Below are 24,075 nucleotides of genomic sequence, written 5' to 3'. Positions count from 1 at the left end.
CAGCACAGACTGTAGGATCACAGGAGCTGTTCAGGGCTAGCATCATCAGACCTTGGTCTTTCCCATAAAGGACGCTCACCATCCCAGAACACTGACTGGCCCCACGAGTAAACAGGCATTCAAAACAAGAAAAAGGATCCTTGATTCCAATTCAACAAAAAGGGTTATAAGGATAACACTGCAGAGAATGCACATCTTCCAGCTGCCACCAGAGCGAAAGTTCCAGCAATTTGGAGAGCTATACGAATAAATGCATGCGTTTAAGCGCTGCAGTAGACCAGACTTGGTGAGGAAGCACCGGTGCCTAAAAGGTGTGAGAATTTTACACAGGTAAGTTTCCAGGGAATCTCCCTCACAGCAACACATCTGGGCAAATAGTGGCAGACAGGAGGAAGTGACCACAGTGCTGCCCACGAGCTTAGAGGCCCAGCATGGGAGGGCCGGGATGGGAGAATTCATCTTTTTTCCCACCTGTTTCCAGGGCTGTTATTCTGTGAAGCTTTGTACAGACCCCATCTACATGGAGAAGGTAGATAGTGCAGTAGAAGCAACCACAACATAACCGTCTCTGCTCCATGCACGGAGACTCCACTCAAGCAGCAGCCTCCTGTGGAAGCAAGTCTATAGCAGGAGCGGTGCTTGCCAGGCAGGCTGAAGACCTGAATTCGGGTCCAAGTTCTGCCATCAGTAGTTGCATGCTCTTGGGCAGGTCTGTGTACCCCTCTGGGCTTTACACATGTATAAAAGATGGGACTGAACTCCTTGTCTACAGGGGTGTTCTGCAAATGAGGCCACAAGCAGACCCCACTTTGAAACCAGAGTAGCCACACATGTCAGACTGCATTTGACAAATGGATTCTGCAGTCTAAAAATATTTTTCCTTTAGTTTTTTAAAGTTGCAATGATTACTTTCAGCACTGGAACTTCAACTGCCTACGTTCACTTACTCCCTATATGACTTGCTCCCTATATGATGACTTTGAGCAAATCTGCTTAGAACTCTAGTTTCCACAACCAGGAAACTGGGGTAACAGCAATTAGTATGGGGATTAAATATGAATGTATGAGGCACTGAGCACTGTGTCTGGCACACAGTCCATGTTCCACAAATACTATTTTTAGGTATTAAACAATGTATTTTTATCATTTCCTTCATATAACCTTTATAATGTCCTTTTAAGATTTTTTAGCAGCTTAAAGAAATGTGTCAAATCTTATATAAAAATGTTTGGTTTCAAAATAGACTAGAAACTGAAGGTTCACCTTTGAATTTGAAAAAGTGTTAATATAAGCAAGTTTCTTAGCATATTAAAATAAACTGTTTTCACACACTAGAACATTCTAGAATTGCTTCAACTTAGCTTATATATATGATTATATAACATAGTTCTGCCAAGAATTGGGAACTAATAATTTTTTTTTATGAAACTAAAAATAATTGCCCTTCCAGCTGAGTTAGCAAAGGAAGGAACCCAGATAAAGACTGTCACACTGAAGAGCTTTTGTTGATTTTGCATTATTTCTTAATACAGTTAAGACCCTCCAGAAATGTTTTTAAGCTGACAACTTAATTTTCTCTTCTTACCACAATTTTTGAAGAAAAATCAGTTCAAAATTATTTTAGGGTTGAATTCTTTGTAGATAGTCCTGGTGGACACTGAGCATGTGAGAGGCCTGAGGCCAGACCGAGAGGATGCGGTGAGGGCAGAGGGAGACAGAGTCAGAAGGAGGACAACTCACAGTGCATTCTGCCGGGGGGCCCATGAGGGTTCTCTTTAGGGGCTGCCAGCTCTCCTGGGAACCTGCGTGAACACTGTTGTGAACACTGTGTTTTCTGTATTAAGAATATTCCATGTTAATTATTTTATTAAAATTTTCCATATGATTCCTATATTAGACACATGTTTTTGGAATTTAACTCAAATGTCACTTATCTCCCACAAGTAAGTTTCTCACATTAAATGATCAAAGTGGAGGAAAGAAATCTCACCATACAAATCTAAGGCAAAGCTGAGCATCCCTTTTCCATGAGACATAAAATGTAGTTGGGTGGGTAATTTTTTTTTTCCCCAATACTCAGTTAATTCTTATTTACAGTTGTCACAGGTCCTATTCTCCCTAGTTAATCCCTTTTAAAAACTGAACTTGAAAACACTGAAATCTGTACTTAGCGATGGGAGAATTTTAAGTTGCCCATGGACCATTTGGGTGGTTGGTGTTAGTTGCCCAGTCATGTCCGACTCTTTGTGACCCCATGGACTATAACCTGCCAGGCTCCTCTGTCCATGGGATTTCCCAGACAGGAATACTGAATGGGTTGCCATTTCCTCCTCCAGGGGACCTTCCCTACCCAGGGATTGAACCCAGTTCTCCCACAGATTCTTTACCGTCTGAGCCACCAGGGAAACTCTTTGGGTGGTTAGATATCCTCCAAATAGAAGACATTTAAAAGAAAGCACTGTTTAAGAGAAATGGCTCATCTTTAAAATGAACATGGAGGGTTTATTCAAAACCCATAAAAACAGCAGCCTGATTTTGCAGTTTGCAATCCTTAGAGGAAGGATTTAGAGCAACTGGGAACAGATGTATACACTACATCTGAAAGGGGGAAAGGACCCTAGGGTATTCAAAACAAAACAAAGAACACCTTTAAATTACATACCATATTATCTCAACTGCCTGCTTGGCCTAGATGCCAGTCTAAGAGACAGCCTTGCACCAGGGCAGCCTCTCGGGTTGGACTGACTCACCTGTATCCCCAGCACATCAGGTGAGACCACAGCCAAGAAGAAATGACCAAAAGCGTTAACTTTCTCCTCACGGGCTAAATCCAAATGCAGTGAAACAAGCAACCTCAAGCAGCATACAGGAGTGTTTGTGGGAGATAGGCAGTGGGCACTGAAGGAGTTTTCATGACAGCAAGCACCATGTGGGTGACATACAGGGTCTGGCACAGACAGGTGCTTGGATGCCCGAGACCAATTGGATGCCTTCCTTGGCATCAAAATCCAACCTGAAAAACTTCACTATGCAGTCATGGGGTGGTGGCTTGAACCTCATTCTGTATTATTTTTGTTGTTTTTTTTAATGTTGCTTTTTTCAAACTGGTAGTCTCTTTTATAAATACAGTTAAGAGGAATTCATCAGCAAATAATTGTTCTTCAAATAACTGCCTTCTTTGACTCCCACTTCCTACTCTCTAGCCTCCATCCCCTTGTTTGCCATAGGGGATCCTAAACTGACTGGAAAGAAAGAAAATTGACCTAAAAAACACTGGTTCCCTGGTTCCTATAAAACCTAAAGTATCTGCTGTACTGAATCTCACTAAAGCTACAACATTGAGTCACTAAGAATAAATAATTTCAAATCCCCTCAGGATATAGACAACAGTGTGTTCTTCTTGGTACATGGTCAAGTGTTTCTGATACAGCTTTGCTCAACATTTTTAGTAAAACGGCATCAATATCAAAAGTAACAATTATTCAAGATCACACTGGCAGAAACCAACCTTATGTTATTGAATGTAATCTTCCTAATGACTTAGATTTACTGTGGTGAGCACATTCTGTATTTACCGTTTTCAAAAAGAAAATGTGTTCAATCTCCTATTACAAAGTAATTTTTAAAAACATCACAAAAATCACACATGATTATCTAACTGCTCTCTTCCAAAGTATAGACATAAACTCACTTTATGCATTCACCATGCTCCTGAAAATTTGTACGAAAACTTAAATTTTTAAAAAATGAGTTAAAATTGTAATTTCAGAAGTGCTTTATCATCGTGTCCTATTTATGTTCCACTTGGAATAAGAATTAATATTTTACTAAGTTTTTATTTCACCCAACCCACCATATAAATGTTCTGATAAGAAAATATTTTAAAAGAGCCCTAGGGTATAAAAGACTTTTTTCTTGCTATAAATAATTACCCTAACTATCTCTCTTTTCTAATAGAGCTCACAGTCTTGTTCAAGTGGTGTGCTCATCCCGTCTATACAGTTTGACCCTGAACCTGACACGCTGATGCTGACGTGTGTGTAGCTATTCATCCTTCTGTGGATCAGCACACCTCACACACACATAGCCTGCAGTGTCCCTGTCTCCCCTGGGTGGCTGATGTGGCAGTTGTGGCTGCCCCAGGGAAGCATGGTGGCTGTGACCCACACCCACAGGAGAAACCCCATTCCTGCAAACACTGGTCCTTTCTCCAGTACACGTACTCAACTCCTTGGACACAAGAGTTTTAAGAAAGGCAATTCCAGGAGCAGAGTATTCACATCTCCCCATTTCTTCTCCATGGAGGTGAAAACACACACACACACCCAAAATAATTCACAGGCTCTCTGAATGCAAACCAACAGGGGTGAACCTGCAGGAAGGTGGCAGCAAGGTTTTTGGGGAAGAATGTGGCTCCCACCCCAGCCTGACCACTGGCTCCCTAGATCACCTTCCCTCTGGCCTTGGACAGAATCATAGCAATGTATGACCATCCGTCCTCACAGGCCTGTGAGGTAGGCATGTGGAACCAGTTAGCTGACGGTCGTTGTGGTTTTCAACCCTACAATCAAGTGGTCCAGAAGGCAGCGTACAAAGGACTACTCAAAGGGCAGCTTAAGTGGCACAGAAAAGGTTGGTCCTCTTCTGTGCGTGTCCTACATTTTCTCCCCTTTCTCCCCTGACAGCCCTTCCAAGTCAGTTTCCTCCAGTCACTCCAAAATCCCTAAGATATTTTCCAAAGAGTGGGAGGGAGATGGGAAGTAACGGAGCGACCACAATGAGCCCCCATGAGGCCAAGCCAGACATAAACCCTATGCTCAAACTCTGCCCCCTGATGACAAGGAGCACTGGCTTTGCACCCTGACTCCCAGGAGATGGGGAGGTCGGGGAAGGATGGCATTGAGGAGCCACAGGAAGGACCACATGGCAGAAAGCCAAGGAAGCCCGCCCCCTTCTGGCGGGGCTCATGGTTCATGCTGGAGTTCACGCTTCAGCCTCTGACCTTCTCTGCAGCCTGACCACAGCTCGGGGTTGGGCGTCACTGAGCCTGGGGGTTCTGGGAGCCCTCTTTGCTCTCACTGTCCTCCGCCAGGTTGCGCTCAGACCCTGTGACCAAAGACTTGTTGCCGCGAAGCGTGTGGGCATTTAGCATCTCCAGCAGCAGATCGTAGACAGGGACCACATTTTTGCACTTCATGTTGAGCAGGTGTTCCATGCCTTTGTTACTGGAGAGACAAAAAGGTGCTGAGATTCCTTCCTAAAGCAGCCACAGGAAGCCTAACATCTCCCCAACTGTCCCCCATGGAGCTGGTCCTCACCTTCACCCCAGCACGACCCCCAGCCCTCTGCTCTATGGTTCTTGCATCTGGCTCCTCCAATGATCTGCAGGTGAGGATGAAGCCAATGTCCTGTGGATGATGGTGTCCCACCACCCACCCCCAACAACTTGATCCATAGTGTGATGGGGTCTCTGAACACCACAGTTACATCTTCATGGTCTTTGAAAACACTGAACCATTGCTCCTGGGAGAAATAAGGGTTAGGTTCTGAGAGATCCTGGTCCCAACATTTTCATCAGCCCATTAATACAAATATCTCCTAGAATGGCAAATATCTCCTAGAATGGCAAACCTCGGGCAGGGGATGTGTTGCAAGGATATATAATATCCTTTTCTATAGCAAGAAAAGGATGACTCTTAAGGAAGCCTTTGTGATCACCCCAGATCACCAGCCCCAGAGCTGATCTAGAGAAGCTGGGTTTAACCTCTTTAAGAAAACACCTCAGGACCCCAGCCCAGTGTAGTGCAGGAAGATGGGGCATCTCACTTTAGGGGAGGAACTAACTGCCCCTTTCAGAATCCACAAACAAGCTAAAATCCCCAGCAACTGAAAACCAGATAAGCCAGCACAGTGTTGCAGGGAAAAGCCAATTCTGGCTCCTTGTTGGAACTGTGCCTTTGACTTGCTTTCTGTTGCTTTTGTTATAATCACACATGATGACCTGCCTCAGAGAATCCTGCCCCTGTGCCTGACTTACTAAAGAGTCTTTGTTCAGGACCCAGTCCACCTGTAGGCGGCAGGAAGGACGGCACTAACACATCCCCTGCCCGAGGTTTGAATTCTAGGAGATATTTGCAACATTAATGGCCTTTTTACTTTGTTTCCTCATCTCCCCCCACCTCTGATCTATAAAAGAACCTGGCATCCAGACCCTCAAAAGATAGTTATTTTGAGACATTAGTCTGCCATCTTCTTGGTCAGCCTAAAGTTGTATTCCTTGCCTCAACAGCTAGTCTCTTGCCATCTAGCTTACGGCAAGCAGAGCGAGCTTGGGCAGGGTAACAAGACACTATAAAGCTGCTATAACGACCATATCTTATAAGGGCCATCAGCATGTATAGTGATGATGCCCGCCTTCCCTTTCAGGAGTTCATTTTCCCTTAAAGGTGGCAATTCCACCTCATCCATCTTGAACTTGCAAAACCCTTTTTCCAAAGCTCTTCGCCCTTCTGTGAGCATCTGCACCCTCCCTCCCACCACACACCCAGTGGAGCAGACCCCACAGGGATCGTACCTGGCGTGCCTGACGTGAGAGAGGAGCATCAGCAGGTTAGCCAGGCGCACGGACTGCTGCTGGTAGGACACGCCGCTCTTGGCAATCACCCAGACCAGAGCGTCCGTCACGGCATTCAGCAGGTGAGTCAGCTTCCGGCCACTGTCAGCCTCCTGGGGTGCTGTAGCTGAAGGGTACATACCTGGACAAAGAATTAAAAAGCCCCGAGTCATTGCCCTGAGAAAACCAAAGTCATGTGCTCAGCCATTAGGCATGTGTGTGCTAGGTTGCTTCAGTCATGTCTGACTCTGTGTGATCCTATGGACTATAGCCCGCCAGGCTTCTCTGCCCATGAGATTCTCCAGGCAAGTATACTGGAGTGGGTTGTCATGCCTTCCTCCTGGGGATCTTCCCCCTACATTCTCCAGGAGGGAAGCCAAAGTGGTCTCGGTGGTTCTGACGTCTGTATGTCTGGTGAAACCTTAAAAGCGTGGCCTCACCTCTTCATGCTGTCTATTCCCCCAAGAGCCAGCCCTGTCATTGAGCTGGAAGGGAAAGGTGGCTGAATGCAGGCAGACTCAGCAGCCTCTCAGAGGGCTGCCAGGCCCATAAGTGTGGCTGTACCACAGTAGGAAATGTACCCAGCTGCCTCAAACCATGACATGGTACCGCTCAGCTGCAGCAACAATACCCATATGGAGATGGCCAGAAAGTGAGGTTACTCCAACTCTTAGTCCCTAGGAGGGCCACCGGTCTAAGGGGAGTTTCCTAAACAAGCTAATCACCACTGCTATGCAGCCCCCCACCCCTTACACGGCAGGCCCACTGCCACCTCACCTCTGTCCAGACTCTCAGCATGTCACTTCAGGGCACGCCTTGGTGGAGCAGGAAGACCACTGATTTGCAATAAGACAGACCTACTTTATATTCACCATCTCCTGCTCTCTGGCCCCTGACCAGTCACCTGGTTCTTCCAGCCTCAGCTCCTCACTGAGCAAACTTACAGGCACGTGATTCCTGAGGTCCTCACACTATCTCACAAGGTAGGTCACCTCCCCCTTCCTGCCTGGCCCTCTGTGTAATTCCCCTCTGACTCTAGGAACTGAGATACCTGGCCTCCTGAAAGTTACAAAATAACAGCTCAGTTGTGTACCCTTGCCCCTACCATCCCCCTCCCCTACCAACCCTGACTTTTTGATTCTGGGCAACAGGGAAGTAATTAGCTTCCCTTCCAGGCTTTGGATTTCAAAGAATAAATAGCAAATACATGAAATCAACAGGGGAGCTGCTGACTTTTGACTGTGATGAGAACGAAGGATCATCCACAGAGTTTGTTTTGGCAGCTTTTGTTCTCTACTTTTACTGGCATTTTCAGTTCAATTAAGGCAACTCAGTTCAACCCAGTTCAATTAAGGCAAGGGACATTCTGAACCACAACCATGCCAGTGCAGGGCTTTACCACATTCCTGGGGGCATGTCCCTCCATGATGTCTCATGATGCAGATTTAAGATACTCATCTTTGGCCCAGAAGCTGCTGCTCCAAGCCACCTGCTCACCTTGTTCCCTACAGTGACTCTTCCCAACTCCCCCGCATCCTCAAGTCTCCCACCGTCCCTCACGGCAGATGACCTGCCCTCTTACTGTCCCCACCCTCCACCCAACATGCCCTTGAGTAACCAAAATGGAAAATGCAGATCACGAAGCACCCTTCAATGACTTCCCAGCTCCTGGGGTGGAGTCCAAACCACTTAATGCCATTACAGGGTACCAGGCCTCTCTCTGTTCTTTTCACCTTCAGTTCCCAGCACGCCTCAACTTGAACCGTAGGTGATACACTGGCCATGCTGAACATTCTGCTTAGACCCGCCCTTCCTTCCCTGCCCTCCTCCATCCCACCTCCTCCTCCTTTCCACACCCCCTCCTCCAGATCATCTACATCCATTCCTCCTCTAGATTCCATACATTCCGTGTGCCACAACTACTGTGGAAGCTGACGCTCCCAAGATGCCATGTGCTTTCCCAGCAGAGGGCATCACATTGTACCACAGGCTGGAAGTCCTCACACATATGCTCTGACCCTCAACAAGACCGGACGTCAGTACTTCAGGGGCACAGACCCTGTCCGTCTGTATGCCATTCTATCCCCATCACCGACGGCAAAGACTGGCATGGAAGAATTAGATGGATTTACACAGATTCAAACTTCTAGGCAATCACACCATTGTAATTGAAATGATAAATATGCATATTAATGCATATTTTAGGTAAATACACAGAAAATTATTAATTAAATGAAAAAATAGCAAAAACTATTTTAAGCTTAACTTCCTTAAAATTGACCCTGGCTGCATGAACAACTGCTTTCTTGTAACTACCCTTTTTAGCTTATTCTGCTCCATGTATTTCTACTGCCATAAATAAATCTTATCTCTGGATTCTAAAAGGAGTCAAAATTGTATACTTGTATATACGTTGGTCTAAAGTGACAAAAAGTGAAAATGTAAAAATATTTGGCTACTATACAAATGTTCATAGCAATATTACTCATAATAGCCGAAACGTGGAAATACCCCAAATGTCCATCAACTGATGAATGGATAAACAAAATATACAACCATATAATGGAGTATTTTTTGTTGTTCAGTCACTAAGTTGTATCTGACTCTTTTGTGACTCCCACGGACTGTAGCCCACCAGGCTTCTCTGTCCATGGGATTTCCCAGGCAAGAATACTGGAGTGGGTTGCCATTCCCTTCGCCAGGGGATCTTTTCCACCCAGAAATTGAATCCTGGTCTCCTGCATTACAGGCATATTCTTTAGCCTTGGAGCCACCAGGGGCACAAGCTTATAGAGATGCTAAAAACCGCTGAACTGTATGCTTTAAATGACACTACGCTTTAAATTCAGGACATCCCTGGTGTCCAGTATTTAAAAATCCATGGGCCAATATAGTGGGCTGACATGGGTCTGATCTCTGGTCCAGGAAGATTCCACGTCCTGTTGGGCAACTAGCCTTCCCTGGTGGCTCAGGTGGTAAAGAATCTACCTGCCAGTGCAGGAGACACTGGTTTGATCCCTGGGTTGGGACGATCCCCTGGAGAAGGGAATGGTTACCCACTCTAGTATTCTTGTCTGGAGAATTCCATGGACAGAGGAGCCCAATGGGCTACAGTCCATGGGGTCACAAAGAGTCAACACAACTGAGCCACTTTCACTTCACAGGGCAACTAAGCCTGTGTGCCCCAGCTACTGAGCCCATGCACCCTAGTGCCCATGCTCTGCAACGAGAAGCCACTGCAGTGAGAAGCCCACTTGCCACAACTAGAGAAAGCCATGCGCAACAACAAAGACCCAAAGGAGACAAAATTTTTTAAATACAAAAAAAAGAACGCTCCTTAGTACCTCCCTATGTCTGACCAAGGCTCTCATCCAGTAACCTGTGTTGGCTACTGGGTCATGTTCTTCACAAATGAGCAAGCAGCCACTGCCAAGGGTGAGCCCTGGGTCTTCTACAGGCTGTGGGGCCGGTACAGCTCCACACAGGGCTCGGGGTCCATCACTGATGAGGGGTCTGGGGACAGCAGTCACTGTGGTTTTGTAAAGGCATGTGCTATATCAATTTTATACATGGGAAAGATTTTACATACAGAAAGATTAACCTATATAAAATCATCCTGGGAAGGAATTAGGCCGTAGAAAAGCGACCTTGCTGCCTGACTGTCTCTTCAGTCAGCAATGCTGTGCCTGCACTTTGGACATTCATGTACGCTCTGACTCATCAAAATGTATGTACAGAGTAATTGCTAAGTGACAGGCCCTGGGAGGGGCAAGGGACAAGACCCAAAGCCCCCTCCCCCAGGACACTCATTGCCCAGACACATAGGAAATGGCAAGAATTAATCCCCTCCAGCCCCTAAGAGTAAAAACATCAGATTTCATTTTAAAATCAAATTAAGTTACTTTTCCTAAAACTAAAGAAATACAGCAAAAAAGTCAAGATCTTGGCACAACACCACACACATACCAAGAAAAATAAAATAAAGTCAAGGACACAATTTCCTCTCCTCTTTATCGCCTGGGAACAGCTGTGTGCTCCTTCCACCAGCCCACCTGCTGACATTCTGAGCAGCACATGGGAGAGCTGGGCAACCCACCCCACCCCACCCCCGCCACATTTGCCACATCCTTAGGGTTCAAAAGATGAAGATATAAGCTCACCTTGACCAAAAGCAAATAAATCAGAACAGATAAAGTGTTAAATAAAGCTTTCAGAACACTGACAAAAGGAAAAATCTTCTGGCTTTTGGGAGGCATCTGGTCCCATCACTTCATGGCAAATAGATGGGGAAAAAGTGGAAACAGTGACAGATTTTATTTTTTGGGGTCCAAAATCACTGCGGACAGTGACTGCAGCCATGAAAATAAAAAGACATTTGCTCCTTGGAAGAAAAGCTATGACCAACCTAGACAGCATATTAAAAAGCAGAGACATTACTTTGCTGACAAAGGTCCATCTAGTCAAAACTATGGTTTTTCCAGTAGTCATGTATGGATGTGAGAGTTGTACCATAAAGAAGGCTGAGTGCTGAAGAATTGAAGCTTTCAAACTGTGGTGCTGGAGAAGCCTCTTGAGATTCTCTTGGACAGCAAGGAGATCAAACCAGTCAATTCTAAAGGAAATCAACCCTGAATATTCACTGGAAGGACTGATGCTGAAGCTCCAATACTTTGGCCATGAGATGTGAAGAGCCGACTCAATGGAAAAGATCCTGATGCTAGGTTAGACTGAGGGAAGGAGGAGAAGGAGGTGACAGAGGATGAGATGGTTGGACAGCAACACTGACTCGACGGACCTGAGTTTGAACAAACTTCAGGACAGAGTGAAGGACAGGGAAGCCTGACGTGCTGCAGTCAATGGGGTCACAAAGAGCTGGACACAACTTAGTGACTGAACAACAAGATACGACCATCTCCTCTCTCACCACCTCCTCACCCAGCACCAAGAGAATGGACTGGTGTTGAAAGGTGACAGTGATATGGACCCAGCAGGCTATGACCACAGTGCTCTGCACAGAAGAGAAGACCCATCTGACCTCTTCAGTGTCCTTCTGTGGATCCTTTTGTGCCATGGCCTTCTCTACCCACCCATGTCATGAGTGAACCAGAGTGAACCAGAGCTTGAGTTGATATCTCTGAAAAATTTTATGTAAAATAAGAAAATCCTATTTATGCAAAATAGGATAAACAGGTTCTAGTTCTTTCATTTAATGAAAAGTTTCATCCATATGAAAACTTTGTAATAAAAAGGTACAAAGGCTTGATAAGTCCTAAAATTATTTAGATAAATAGATTTTATTCCTCATTTTAAATATTTCAAAAGACTTTTTATCTGCAGATTGATTCCACTGTGTTTCCTAGATTCAGTAGCCTCTAATTCTATGCAAGGGAGGACTTCTCTAGTTTTCAGGTTTCTAGATGATGAATGGCTGGTCCCATGACTCTTAGTTTGGATATGTTATTATGTTAACTACAACACTCACATAACACCTTCAAGTTTCTAAAACACCTTAACAATATTTTAATAGTTTGTGTTAAATGCAACATTGCTCTTGTCTCTGAGTTTCAGAAGCCACATCAAAGACTGAGTCTCTCTAATACAGCAGTTCTATGTGCTCGCACATCTTACCTCTGCATGGTGGAGGAAGTTTGCTGAGAGGGAAATCCAGGTGGTACTGCCCTCATCCCATCTCTCCCCACAGAAAGGAACATGTACTTCTCCTAAGCTTAGTAAGGATCAGACATCTCATTAACTGTTAGAGTGTATAACCTTATTCTAGACCAAAAGCATTGTATCTATTCATTACCACTAATTTTGTTGGGATCAAGTTGAATTTTGAGAGTATTTGTGAGGAGGACTGACCTCTTAACACACTGAATCTGCTAACCCATTAATCTCTCCCCACTTATTTAGAATTTCTTTAATCTCTCTCTGCAATGTTTTACAGTTTTCAGTGTACAGTTTCACATCTTTTGTCAAATTTATCCTAAGGTTTCATAATGTTTATGCTATTATAAACGGTATTGATTTTTAATTTCAAATACTAATTGTTAATTGCTACCATATAGAAATAAAATTATTTTTTATATATTTCCCCTATATCCTACAACGCAGGAGACCCGGGTTCAATTCCTCGATCAGGAAGATCCCCTGAAGAAGGAAATGACAATCCACTCCAGTATTCTTGCCTGGAGAATCCCATGGACAGAGAGGCCTGGCAGGAACAGTCCATGGGATTGCAAGAGTTGGACACGACTTAACAACTAAACCACCACCATATCCTTCAATCCTGTTAAACTCACTTTTTTGTAAACTCTTATTAATAGTTTTCACATGGGTAGAAAGATGGCAAAGAATCTGCCTGCCAATGTGGAGATGCAAGAGACCTGGGTTTGATCCCTGGGTCAGGAAGATCCCCTGGAGTAGGAAATGGCAACCCACTCCAGTATTCTGCCTGGAAAATTTCAACAGAGGAGCCTTGCAGGCTACAGACCGTGAATGGAGTCACACGAGTTCGGAAACGGCTGCGACTGAGCATATACACAATTTTCTACACAGATTATCATGTTTTCAAATAAAGAGTTTTACTTCTACCTCTATAATGTTGATGGATGTACTTTTACCTCTTTTCTTGCCTTGTGGCACTAAAACTTCCAATAAAACACTGAACAGAATCCATGACAGTGGATATTCTTGCCTTGTTCCTGATAACAAGTATAACATTAGCTGTAGGTTTATTCATTAATGCCCTTGATTGGGTTAAGGAAGTTTCTTCCCATTTACTAGTTTGTTGAGAGTTTTTAGCAAGAATGGGCATAGATTTTGTCAAATGCTTTCTTTACACTTACTGGAAAAATCATGTGATTTTTCATTTAATTACTCTGTTAACATGGTAAATTATGCTTATCAATTATCAAATGTTAAAGAACCCTTGTATTCCTTGGAAAAATCACATTGTTTGTTATATACTATTGGATTCTACTTCTTTGAAAACTTTTGAGAATTTCTCCATCTGTGTACATGAGAAATATTCATCTGTTGTCTTTTCTTCTAATATGTTGGTCTGGGTTTACTGTCAAGAGTAATGAGTTGGAAAGTTATTCTTGGCTCCTCAGTTTTCTGCAAGAATATGTATAAACTTGGTATTATTTATTCCTTAAATATTTGGTAGAATTCTTCCAGAAAAGTCATCTGTGCCTGGAGTTTTCTTTGTGTGACAGTCTTAAACTAAAACTTTAGTGTCTTTGACAAATAGTTATTCATAGTTTTTAAGTTTCTTTTTGATTGAGCTTCAATAATTTGTATCATCCAAATAATCTGTCCATTTCATCTAATACTCAAGTGAATTGGCATATGGTGTTTATAATATTATCTTATTATTCTTTTTAATATTTGAAGAATAACAACGGTACATGTCCCACTACTAATATTGGTAATTTGTATCTTCTTTATTATGATCAGTCTGGCTAGAGGCTCATCAGTTTCATTGGTCTTCTCAAAGAATAAGCTTTTGACTCTCTCAATTTTCATCTATTATTTTCTATTTTCTGTTCCATTGTTTTCCACTTTATCCTTTATTATTTCTTTTCTTCTGCTTACTTGGGATTTCATTTTCTCTTCTTTTCCTAAGTCTCTTTAAGGTTGAAAGCTGAAGTCTTTCACTTCAGACCTTGATTTCTAATTGAAATATAGTTGACACACAATTCTAAGTCAGGTTCAAGTGTACTGTATAGCGATTTGGCATTTGTGTACATTATGAAATGATCACCACAATAAATTGAGTAACCATCTGTCTCCATACAAAGATATTACAATATTATTGACCATATTCCTAACGTTACATATTGCTTCCCCATAGCTTTCTTTTTTTTTTTTTAATAACTGCAGGTTTGTACCTCTTAGTTCCTTTCACATGTTATTTCATGCTCTTTTGCCTCCAACAACCACCTGTTTGTTCTCAGCATTCATTTAGTCTATTTTTGTGTTTTGCTTTTTAAATTCCACATATAAGTGAGATCATACAGTATTTCTCTTTCTCTGATTTATTTCACTTAGTATAATGCCCTCTAGATCATTCCATGTTGTTGCAAATGGCAGGGTTTCAATTTTTAATATATGAGTAATATTCCACTCATAATCCACACACTCGTGTGTGTGTGTATTTACACACACATATATATGACATTTTTAAAATTCACTCATCTATTGATGGACACTTAGGTGGCTTTGATATCTCGGCTACTGTAAATAAGGCTCCAGTGAACGTTTGTTTTGTTTTGTTTAGTCACTAAGTTGTGTCTGACTCTTTTGCGACCCCATGGACTATAGCCTGCCAGACTCCTCTGTCCATGAGATTTCCCAGGCAACAATACTGGGGTAAGTTGCCATTTCTTTCTCCAGGGGATCTTCCCAACCCAGAGATTGAACCCATGTCTCCTTCACTGGCAGGCGTATTTTTTACCACTGAGCCACTAGGTAAGCCCTCGGTGAACACTGGTGTACATAAATACCAGAATACACGTTCTCTTCAAGTACACATAGAACATTCTCCAGGATGGATCACAGGCTAGGCCAGAAAACAAGTCTTAATAAATTTAAGAAAATTCAAATTACATCAAACATCTTTTGGCTATAACATTGTGAGACTAGAAACCAACAACAAGAAAAAAACTGCAAAAAACACAAACACATAGAGTCTAAACAGCTACTACTAAAAAATCAATGGGTCACTGAAGAAATCAAATAGGAAATAAAAATATACCTGGAGACAAATGAAAATGGAAACACATGATTTGAAATCTATGGGATGCCACAAAAACAATTCTAAGAAGGAAGTTTTCTAGCAATATAAGCTTACCTCAGGAAACAAGAAAAATTTTGAGAGGTTCCTTTTATTGGAATATGAGCCTTGAGTGTTATAAATTTCCCTCAACTGTTGAGTAAGTTGCAACCCCCAAATTTGGCTGTGTTCTACTTTTATTTTCAGTTAGTTCAAAATGCTAATTTTGATTATTTTTCCTGTGATCTACAGATTATTTAGATATATATTATTTGGTTTCCAAGTGTTTGGAAATTTTCCAAGATCTAATATTAATTTCTGATATAGTTCCATAGTGTCAAAGAAAATGCTTTGTATGAGTTAAATTCTTTTAAATATATTCAGATTTAATGGTTCAGAATATGGTCTATCCTGGTAAATATTTAATGAACACTTACAAAAAATGTGTCTTCTGCTGTTTGGGGGTTGAGTGCTTTTAAAATGTCAATTAGGTAAAGTTGGCTGGCAGTGTTATTCAAGACTTTATACTTGCTGATTTTCTGTCTACTTGTTCTATCGATTATTAAGGGGTATTAATATCCAACTATAATAAAGGATTTGTTCATTTCTCCCTGCAGTTTTTTTTTTAATTTTGATGAGCTTTGTTTTTATTTATTTATTTTGGCTGCACTGGGTCTTGTGGAGTGGGGGGGCTTCTCCAGTTGTGACGAGCAGGCTCAGTAGTTGCAGCATATGGGCTCTTTAGTTGGGCTTAGTTGTCCCATGGCATGGCGGATTTTAGTTCCCAGACCATGGACTGAACCTGTGTCCCCTGCAATAGAAGGCAGATTTTTAACTACTGGACCACCAAGGAAGTCCCCTCCCTGCAGTTTTATCAGATTTTACTTCGTAATGTTTGAGGTTCTCTTATTTGGTGCATAAATGTTTAGGGTATTTACATCTTCTTGACAAACTGATTCATTTATCATTATGAAATGAATTTCTTTATTCCTAGAAATTTTACTCTAAAATTTACTTTTTTATAACATTAATATAGCCACTCCAGCTTTCTCTTGATTAGTCTTAGAATGTAATATCTTTCCCCATCCTTTACCATTAACTTATATTTTTAAATGAACTTCTTGTTAGTAGTAAACAGTTGTGCTGTTTATCCAATCTGAAAATGTTTTCCTTTCAATTGAGGTTTAATATAATTATTGTTAGGATTAATTAGGAATTTACCATCTCGTTTATTGTTTTCTGTTTGTCCTATCTATGCTTTACACTGCCTTTTTTTCTTCTTTTTGGCTAATTTTTATGGTTCCATTTTATCACCATTGTTGGTATTAGCTCTAATTCTTTGCTATTTTCATGGTTGCATTTGGGTTTGTGGTATACATTTTAACTTACTACAGTTTATCTTCAAGTACTACTATATTACTTCATGTACAAAATAAAAACCTTACATCACACTACACTTCCATTTGTTCTATCCCAGCCTTTGTGGTCTCGTCATGTTTTATTTCTATATAAACCCACAATATATGGGTTTTTTTTTTTTGCTATAAACATTAAATTATCTTTTAAATGAAAGTAAAGAGTCTTAAATAATAAGATAAATTCATTATATTTACCCACATTGTTATCATCTGCAGGACCTCTTTATTCCTTTGCATGGATCCATATTTACATCTGGTATCATTTTCCTCCTGCTTGAAAGACTTCCACTAATATTATAGTGCTAGTGATGAATACTTTGAGTTTTTGTATGTCTGAAAATATTTTTATTTTTAGTTTTTATTTTGCCTTAATTTTTTTTAGATTTTTCTTTTGATGTGGAATATTTTTAAAGTTTTTATTACATTTGCTACAATATTTCTTCTGTTTTTGTGTTTTGGTTTTTCGGCTGTGAGGCATGTGGGATCTTAGCTGCCTGACTGGGGATTAAACCCATACTCCTTCTAATAAAAATAAATGGAAAAAAAAAAAAAAACACCATACTCCTTGCACTGGACTACAAAGTCCTAACCACTGGGCTGCCAGGGAAGTCCCCTGCCTTCGTTTTTTGAAAAGGACTTTCATTGTGTAAGGAATTCTACTTCAGTGCTCACTTTGGCAGCATGTATACTAAACGGAATTCTACTTTAACAATTTTTTTCTACAAGTACTTTGAAAATGCTGCTCCCTTGCCCCATTCACTTGCATCAAAACAGAAATTTGCTGTCATCCCCTTCTTTGTTCCTCTGTATGTAATATCTTTATTCTTTAGTTGCTTTTAAGATTCTTCTCTTTATCACTGATTTTAAGCAACTTGAAAACGATGTGCCTTAGTGTGGTTTTCTTCAAGTTCCCTGTTCTTGGGGTACATCAAGCTTCTTGGATTTGTGTGTTTATTGTTGTTGTTCAGTCACTAAGTCATGTCCAACTCTTTGTGCCCCCATGGACAGCAGCACACCAGGCTTCCCTGTCCTTCACTGTCTCCCCGAGTTTGCTCAAATTCATGTCCATTGAGTCAGTGATGCTATCTAATCATCTCATTGTCTACCGCCCTCTTCTCCTTTTGCTTTCAATCTTCCCAGCATCAGGGTCTTTTCCAATGAGTCGGCTCTTTGCATCAGGTGGCCAAAGTACTGGAGCTTCAACTTCAGCATCACTCTTTCCAATGAATATTCAGAAAATCAATCCATTGGATTTTCCTTTAGGAAAAGGAAATCCTAGTGTGTTTATAATTTTCATTAAATTTGGAAAAATTTCAACCATTGTTTCTTCAAGTATTTTCTTACCCCTCTGCTTTCAGGGACTCCAAATTCATGTATATTAATAACTATAGTTGTCCCATAGCTTCCTAATAATCTGTTCATTTTTTAAAACTTTTCTTCTTCCCATTCTTTTTCAATAGTTTCTATTGCTATTGCTTAACATCCACTATTTTTTTCTTCTGCTATGCCTAATTGGATGTGAAAGTGAAAGTTGCTCAGTCGTGTCTGACTCTTTGTGACCCCATGGACTATACAGTCCATGGAATTCTCCAGGCCAGAATATTGGAGTGGGTAGCCTTTCCCTTCTCCAGGGGATCTTCCCAGGATGTAAATCCATCTAAACATACTTTTCACATTTAGAAATTCAGTTTGAGTGTGTTTCACATTTTCTATGTCTCTTCTAACCTGTTCATGCTTTCCTCTTTCTGGTGATTCTTGCCCTGTCCTTGGTTAGTATTGTAATAAGCACAAAACATGTTCAGCTGAAGACCTGAAGGGGACCCTCTGCAGATCTTGAAAGCCTCTCTGGCCAGCTTTTTCCTCTCTAGTACTCCTCAGAAATAAGAAATACACTAACTGTTTTAATGTCCTTGTCAACTAATTTTATCATCTGCATCATCTGGCATCTTTTCCAGTTATTGTCATTTCCCTCATTTGAGGTCATATTTTCTGCTTCTTTGCATGCCTGCCAACATTTGATTGATTTACCCTGTTAGGTGCTGTATATTCTTCTATTCCTTTAAATTGTCTGGAGCTTTATGCTTGGGTGCAGTTAAGTTACTTGGCAATAGTTTGATCCTTCAGACCTGTTTTTAAGTTTCACTTGGTAGGACCAGAGCAGCCTTTATTCTAGAGCTCATGTTACCTCACTACTGAAACAACGCCTTCCTGAGTACTACAGCCAACATCCAGTAGAGCTCAAGGTTTTTCCCTGTGGCTGGTGAGAACACGAGCTATTCCCAGCCCTGTGTGAACTTCCAGGGTTGTTCTGCCTGCTTCTTTCTGGTGATTCCTTCCCTGTCCTTAGTTATTATCATAATAAGCATGAAATTGACGTTCAGCTGAAGACCTGAAGGGAACCCTCTGCAGCTCTCGAAAGCCTCTCTGGCCAGCTCTTTCCTCCCCAGTACTATCCCCTGCAGATCCTAGCTGCCTTAGCCTCCCCAAACTCCAACTCCGTCCCCTCAGTTCAGGAAGACCCCTGGTGTCCACTTGGGTTACTTCTCCCTGTGTTACAATCTGGAAACTGGCTCAAGGCAGTAAACTGGTCGATCAAAGGACTCATTTTGTGTCTCTTCTCTTGGACATCACTGTCCTCTGTGGCCTGTGTCTGTTTTATATATTCTGTAGGGTTTCTTAAATTTAAGGTGCCTAAGTGGATTCTGTCCCTGTATTTGTTTTCAAGTTGATGTTATAAATAATCAAAAGGAAAAATAACCTGTAACTTGAAATGCTTAAAATCTAGCAGAGAAAAGACCTCTCCTAACAGTGGAAATTTTCCAATAGAATGAGAACCCCATTTTCTGAACAGTAATGCTGAACAGAATAAATTCACTTTTGGGACTTCCCTGATGATCCAGAGGTTAGACTCTGTGCTTCCCCTGCAGGGGACACAGGTTTGATCCCTGGTCAGGGAACAAAGATCACACATGCCATGTGGCACACCTGAAAAAAAAAAAAAAAGAAAAAAAGAAAAAAGAAAAAAAAATATATATATATATATATTCACTTTGACAAATGTTTTGACTACCAGGCCAAAAAAACTTTTTAAAAGAAGATTTCTTAAAATTGGGTTTACTGTAAACAAATTCTACCCATTTATCACCATGAGTGATAATTACATCACATGCCTGCCTTATCCTCTGTAATTCCCTCCACATGGCAGCTCCGTGAGGAGGAATGCCGCAGCCTTAATCTTTCCCTTTTGCACAGATGATGCTTCTAGCTTCCTAACAATACAATGTGATGTCTCAGAGGCTAAAATGTCTGTAAGGAGCCTGGCCAAACAGAAGCCTTTACACATCAAAGCGTTCTAACAAGAAGCAATTGCTTTCCAAGGAGCACTCTGCTACACAGACAAGAGTCCTAAGTTATTTCTACTAGTGAGAGAAGTCCCATAATTTGGCATTTGATGATCCTCTTGTGCCAAGGTACAAATGAACCTTCCAGGGAAATCTTCCCTTTAACAGAGACAAACAGCAGCAAACATTTGAGATAATGTAGGTAGGCAGATTCAAAGACAAGATCTGAAAAAGCTGATTTCCTTCCGTAAGCAGTTTCAAATGTCCCACCTGGTCATTACCTATATGCACATCAACTTAATCGCTGATGTAGGCTGTGTCCTCAATGTCGAGAAGGTGATAAAAGCCCCCAAACACTTAGCAGTCTTCTTGACTTCCCCTAGAATTTTCACTTGTCCAACGATTTACTATTTCTACTCACAAATGTTTGTTTTCTAGATATGGCATAGAGAGTGCATTGGGTGCAGGGGAAATGTCTTGTCTTATAAGTATGGCCAGATTGACCCAACAAGGAAGTACCCAAAGTTGTCTTCAGGGTCTCTGAGCTTCACACGACTTTCAAATTTCTTCTTCATTCCCCCTCTCCCCTCCTTCAAGACCTAACTTCCTCCCCTCACCCTGTCCCTATACCAGGATCCAGTTATCTCCCAGACAATACTTCCTGCTCAATACTAGAGTTACTCAAAGTATGACCTGTTACCAGTACACAAAGACAGAAGTAAAAATTGAGGGTAAGCATTTGGAAACTCTTATAGCAACTGATAGAGTAACTTTAAATTAGCTGAATGTAACAATAAAATACTAGGGCTTAGTACTTTTCAAAATTTTTTTTATTTTATGAAAGTAACTATCCATAGAGATTGCCTGGTAGCTCAGCTGCAGGGAATTTGTCTGCAATGCAGGAGACCCCAGTTTGATTCCTAGGTTGGGAAGATGCCCTGGAGAAGGGATAGGCTACCCCCTCCAGTATTCATGGGCTTCCCTGGTGGCTCAGATGGTAAAGAATCCGCTTGCAATGCAGGAGGCCTGGGTTCTAACCCTGGGTTGGGAAGATCCCCTGGAGGAGGGCATGGCAACCCATTCCAATATTCTTTCCTGGAGAATCCGCATGGACAGAAGAGCCTGGCGAGCTACAGTCCATAGGGTCGCAAAGAGTCGGACACAACTGAGCAACTAAGCATGGCACAACTATCCATATAGAAGGGTTCTTGTATTTTAAGATCCAGTACTGTCAAAATGATCCAAGGCAATCCCCATCAAATTACCAATGACATTTTTCACAGAACTGGAACAAAAAAATTCTAAAATCTATACAGAAACACAAAACACCCTGAATAACCAAAGAAATCCTGAGAAAGCAAAACAAAGCTAGAGGAATCAGACTCCCTGACCTCCAACTATACTACAAAGCCACAGTAATCAAATAGTATGGTATTGACACAAAAACAGAAATGTAGATCAATGAAAACAAGATAGAAAGCCCAGAAATAAACTCAGGGACTTATGGTCAACTACTCTATGACAAAGGAGGCAAGAAAATACAATGGAGAAAAGACAGCATCTTCAATAAGTGGTGTTGGGAAAACTGGACAGCTACATGTAAAAAAATGAAATTAGGACACTTTCTAACACCATACACAAAAATAAATTTGAAATGGATCAAAGACCTAAATGCAAGGCTGGACACTATAAAACTCTTAGAGGAAAACATAAGCAGAACACATGCATTCATGCTAAGTCATGTCTGACTCTTTGTGACCTATGGACTGCAGCCCATCAGACTCCTCTGTTCATGGGACTCTCCAGGCAAGAACACTGACGTGGATTGGCATGCCTTTCTCCAGGGGATCTTCCCGACACAGGGATCGAACCTGCGTCTCTTATGTCTCCTGAATTGCAGGCGGGTTCTTTACCACTAGCGCCACCTGAGAAGCCCTAAGCAGAACACTCTCTGACATAAATCCCAGCAATATCTTTTTTGATTCACCTCCTAGAGTAATGAAAATAAAAGCAAAAATAAATTAAATTTGTTTATTTAAATTTAATTTGGGTCTAATTAAACCTAAAAGCATCTGCACATCAAAGGAAACCATAAACAAAAAGACAACCCACAGATTGGGAGAAAATATTTGTAAATGAAGCAGCCAACAAGGGATTAATCTCCAAGATATACAAGCAGCTCATGAAGCTCAATATCAAAGAAAAACAGCCCAACTGAAAAATGAACAGAAGATATAAACAGATATTTCTCCAAAGAAGATATACAGATGGCCAGAAAGTCATGAAAAGATGCTCACCACCACTAATTATCAGAGAAATCCAAATCAAAACTACAATGAAGTATCACCTCACACTAGTCAGAAAGGCTATCATCAAAAAGTCTACAAATAATAAATGCTGGAGAGAGTGTGGAGAAAAGGAAACTCTCCTACACTGTTGCTGCAAATATAAATTGGTATAGCATCTGTACTGGAGAACGGTACAGAGGTTCATTAAAAAATAAAAACAGAACTACCATATGATCCTGTAATTCCACTCCTGGGCATATATCTGGAGAAAACCATAATTCAAACAGACACATGCAACCCCATTGTCCATTGCAGCACTATTTACAGTAGTCAAGACATGGAAACAACCTACATGTCCACCTACAGATGACTGGATGAAGAAGAAGTGGTCCATATATACAACAGAATATTACTCAGCCATTAAAAAGCATGAAAAAACACCGTTTACAACAACATGGATGGACCTAGAGATTATCATACTAAGTAAAGTAAGTTAGAGAAAGACAAATATTATATTGCTTATATGTGAAATCTTAAAAAAGGATACAAATGAATTTACTTATTAATTCAAAACTGAAATAGAGTCACAGATGTAGAAAACAAACTTATGGGAGGAGGGGGATAAATTGGGAGTCTGGAATTGACGTACACACAAGGTGATCATCTCTTAATTACACAAATTCAAATCATTCATGTTGTACGTGTTAAATAATACCATGTTATGCCAATTGTGTGGGTGCTCAGTCACTAAGTTCTGTCTGACTTTTTGTGACCCCAGGAACTGCAGCCCACCAGGCTCCTCTGTCCAAGGAATTTCCGAGGCAAGAATACTGAAGCATCTTAAAAAAAAAAAAAAAATTGGAGTTGCCATTTCCTACTCCAGGGGATCTTCTTGACCCATGGATCAAACCTGAGTCTCCTGCATCTCCCGCATTGGCAGGCAGATTCTTTGCCATTGAGTCACCTGGGAAGCCTAATATGTCAGTTACACCACAATAAAATAAATTAGAATGTCAAAAAAACACAAAACGATGCAAGGTAAACGTTTTAAAGTCCATTTTTTCCTTTTCCAGTGGAGTGGCTTGAGCCACTTTTTAGATTACCACCAGTAATTCACCTAATGAATAATTTATATTCAAATTACCAAAAGTTAAGTACAGTTTAAATCCCTATAAATGAAACAGAGAAGTCAGAAAGAAAGCCATTTTCCCCTTTTTAAATAAAATAAGAAATTCTGTACTCCTCAACACCATGCGGACTCTAGAAACAGCATCTCTCCCCCATAAAACATGGCCCAGCTGTGTGGTTACTTACTGGAGTTGAGGAGGATCATGGCCTTGACACAGAGATATTCTTTGTGTTGGAGTTTTAACTCACGAAACCTTGAAGTTGTTGCCAGAAGCATGTCAAAGATTTCCAGAATTCCTTCAACACATTTCCCTTCATCCCTACAAAAGTCCATTTGGCAATGTAAGAAACATAGCTTCAGGTAACCATCAAAAGTAAGGAGTATTTTCTTTTTAATCTCAAATTTCATCTGGTACACCCTTTAACTATAACAAGGTAGTAATGAGAGCACACCCAGAAATATGAAATTACCAGAATAATTTTTATATAAGGAAGACAGGGCATTTCC

At 41.3% G+C, this 24,075-nt stretch overlaps 1 protein-coding gene across 1 annotated transcript in view; it reads right to left on the bottom strand.

Annotated features, from left to right (window-relative positions):
* Positions 1 to 3,861: 3,861 nt before the first annotated feature.
* ESR2 (estrogen receptor 2) overlaps positions 3,862 to 24,075 on the bottom strand; it is a 59,089-nt gene continuing 38,875 nt past the window's right edge. Inside the window, exons 7-9 of the mRNA XM_043920939.1 lie at positions 23,754 to 23,887; positions 6,575 to 6,755; positions 3,862 to 5,225 (exon numbers count right to left, since the gene is read on the bottom strand). Of these exons, the coding sequence (XP_043776874.1) occupies positions 5,039 to 5,225; positions 6,575 to 6,755; positions 23,754 to 23,887 (502 nt within the window). The 3' untranslated portion in view covers positions 3,862 to 5,038. The remainder of the gene's footprint in view (positions 5,226 to 6,574; positions 6,756 to 23,753; positions 23,888 to 24,075) is intronic.

This window comes from Cervus elaphus, chromosome 12 (genome assembly GCF_910594005.1).
Source record: "Cervus elaphus chromosome 12, mCerEla1.1, whole genome shotgun sequence".
NCBI classification, from domain to species: Eukaryota; Metazoa; Chordata; class Mammalia; order Artiodactyla; family Cervidae; genus Cervus; species Cervus elaphus.
Note: the sequence above shows the minus strand (reverse complement) of the source record. Positions and strands in the feature narration are given on the sequence as shown.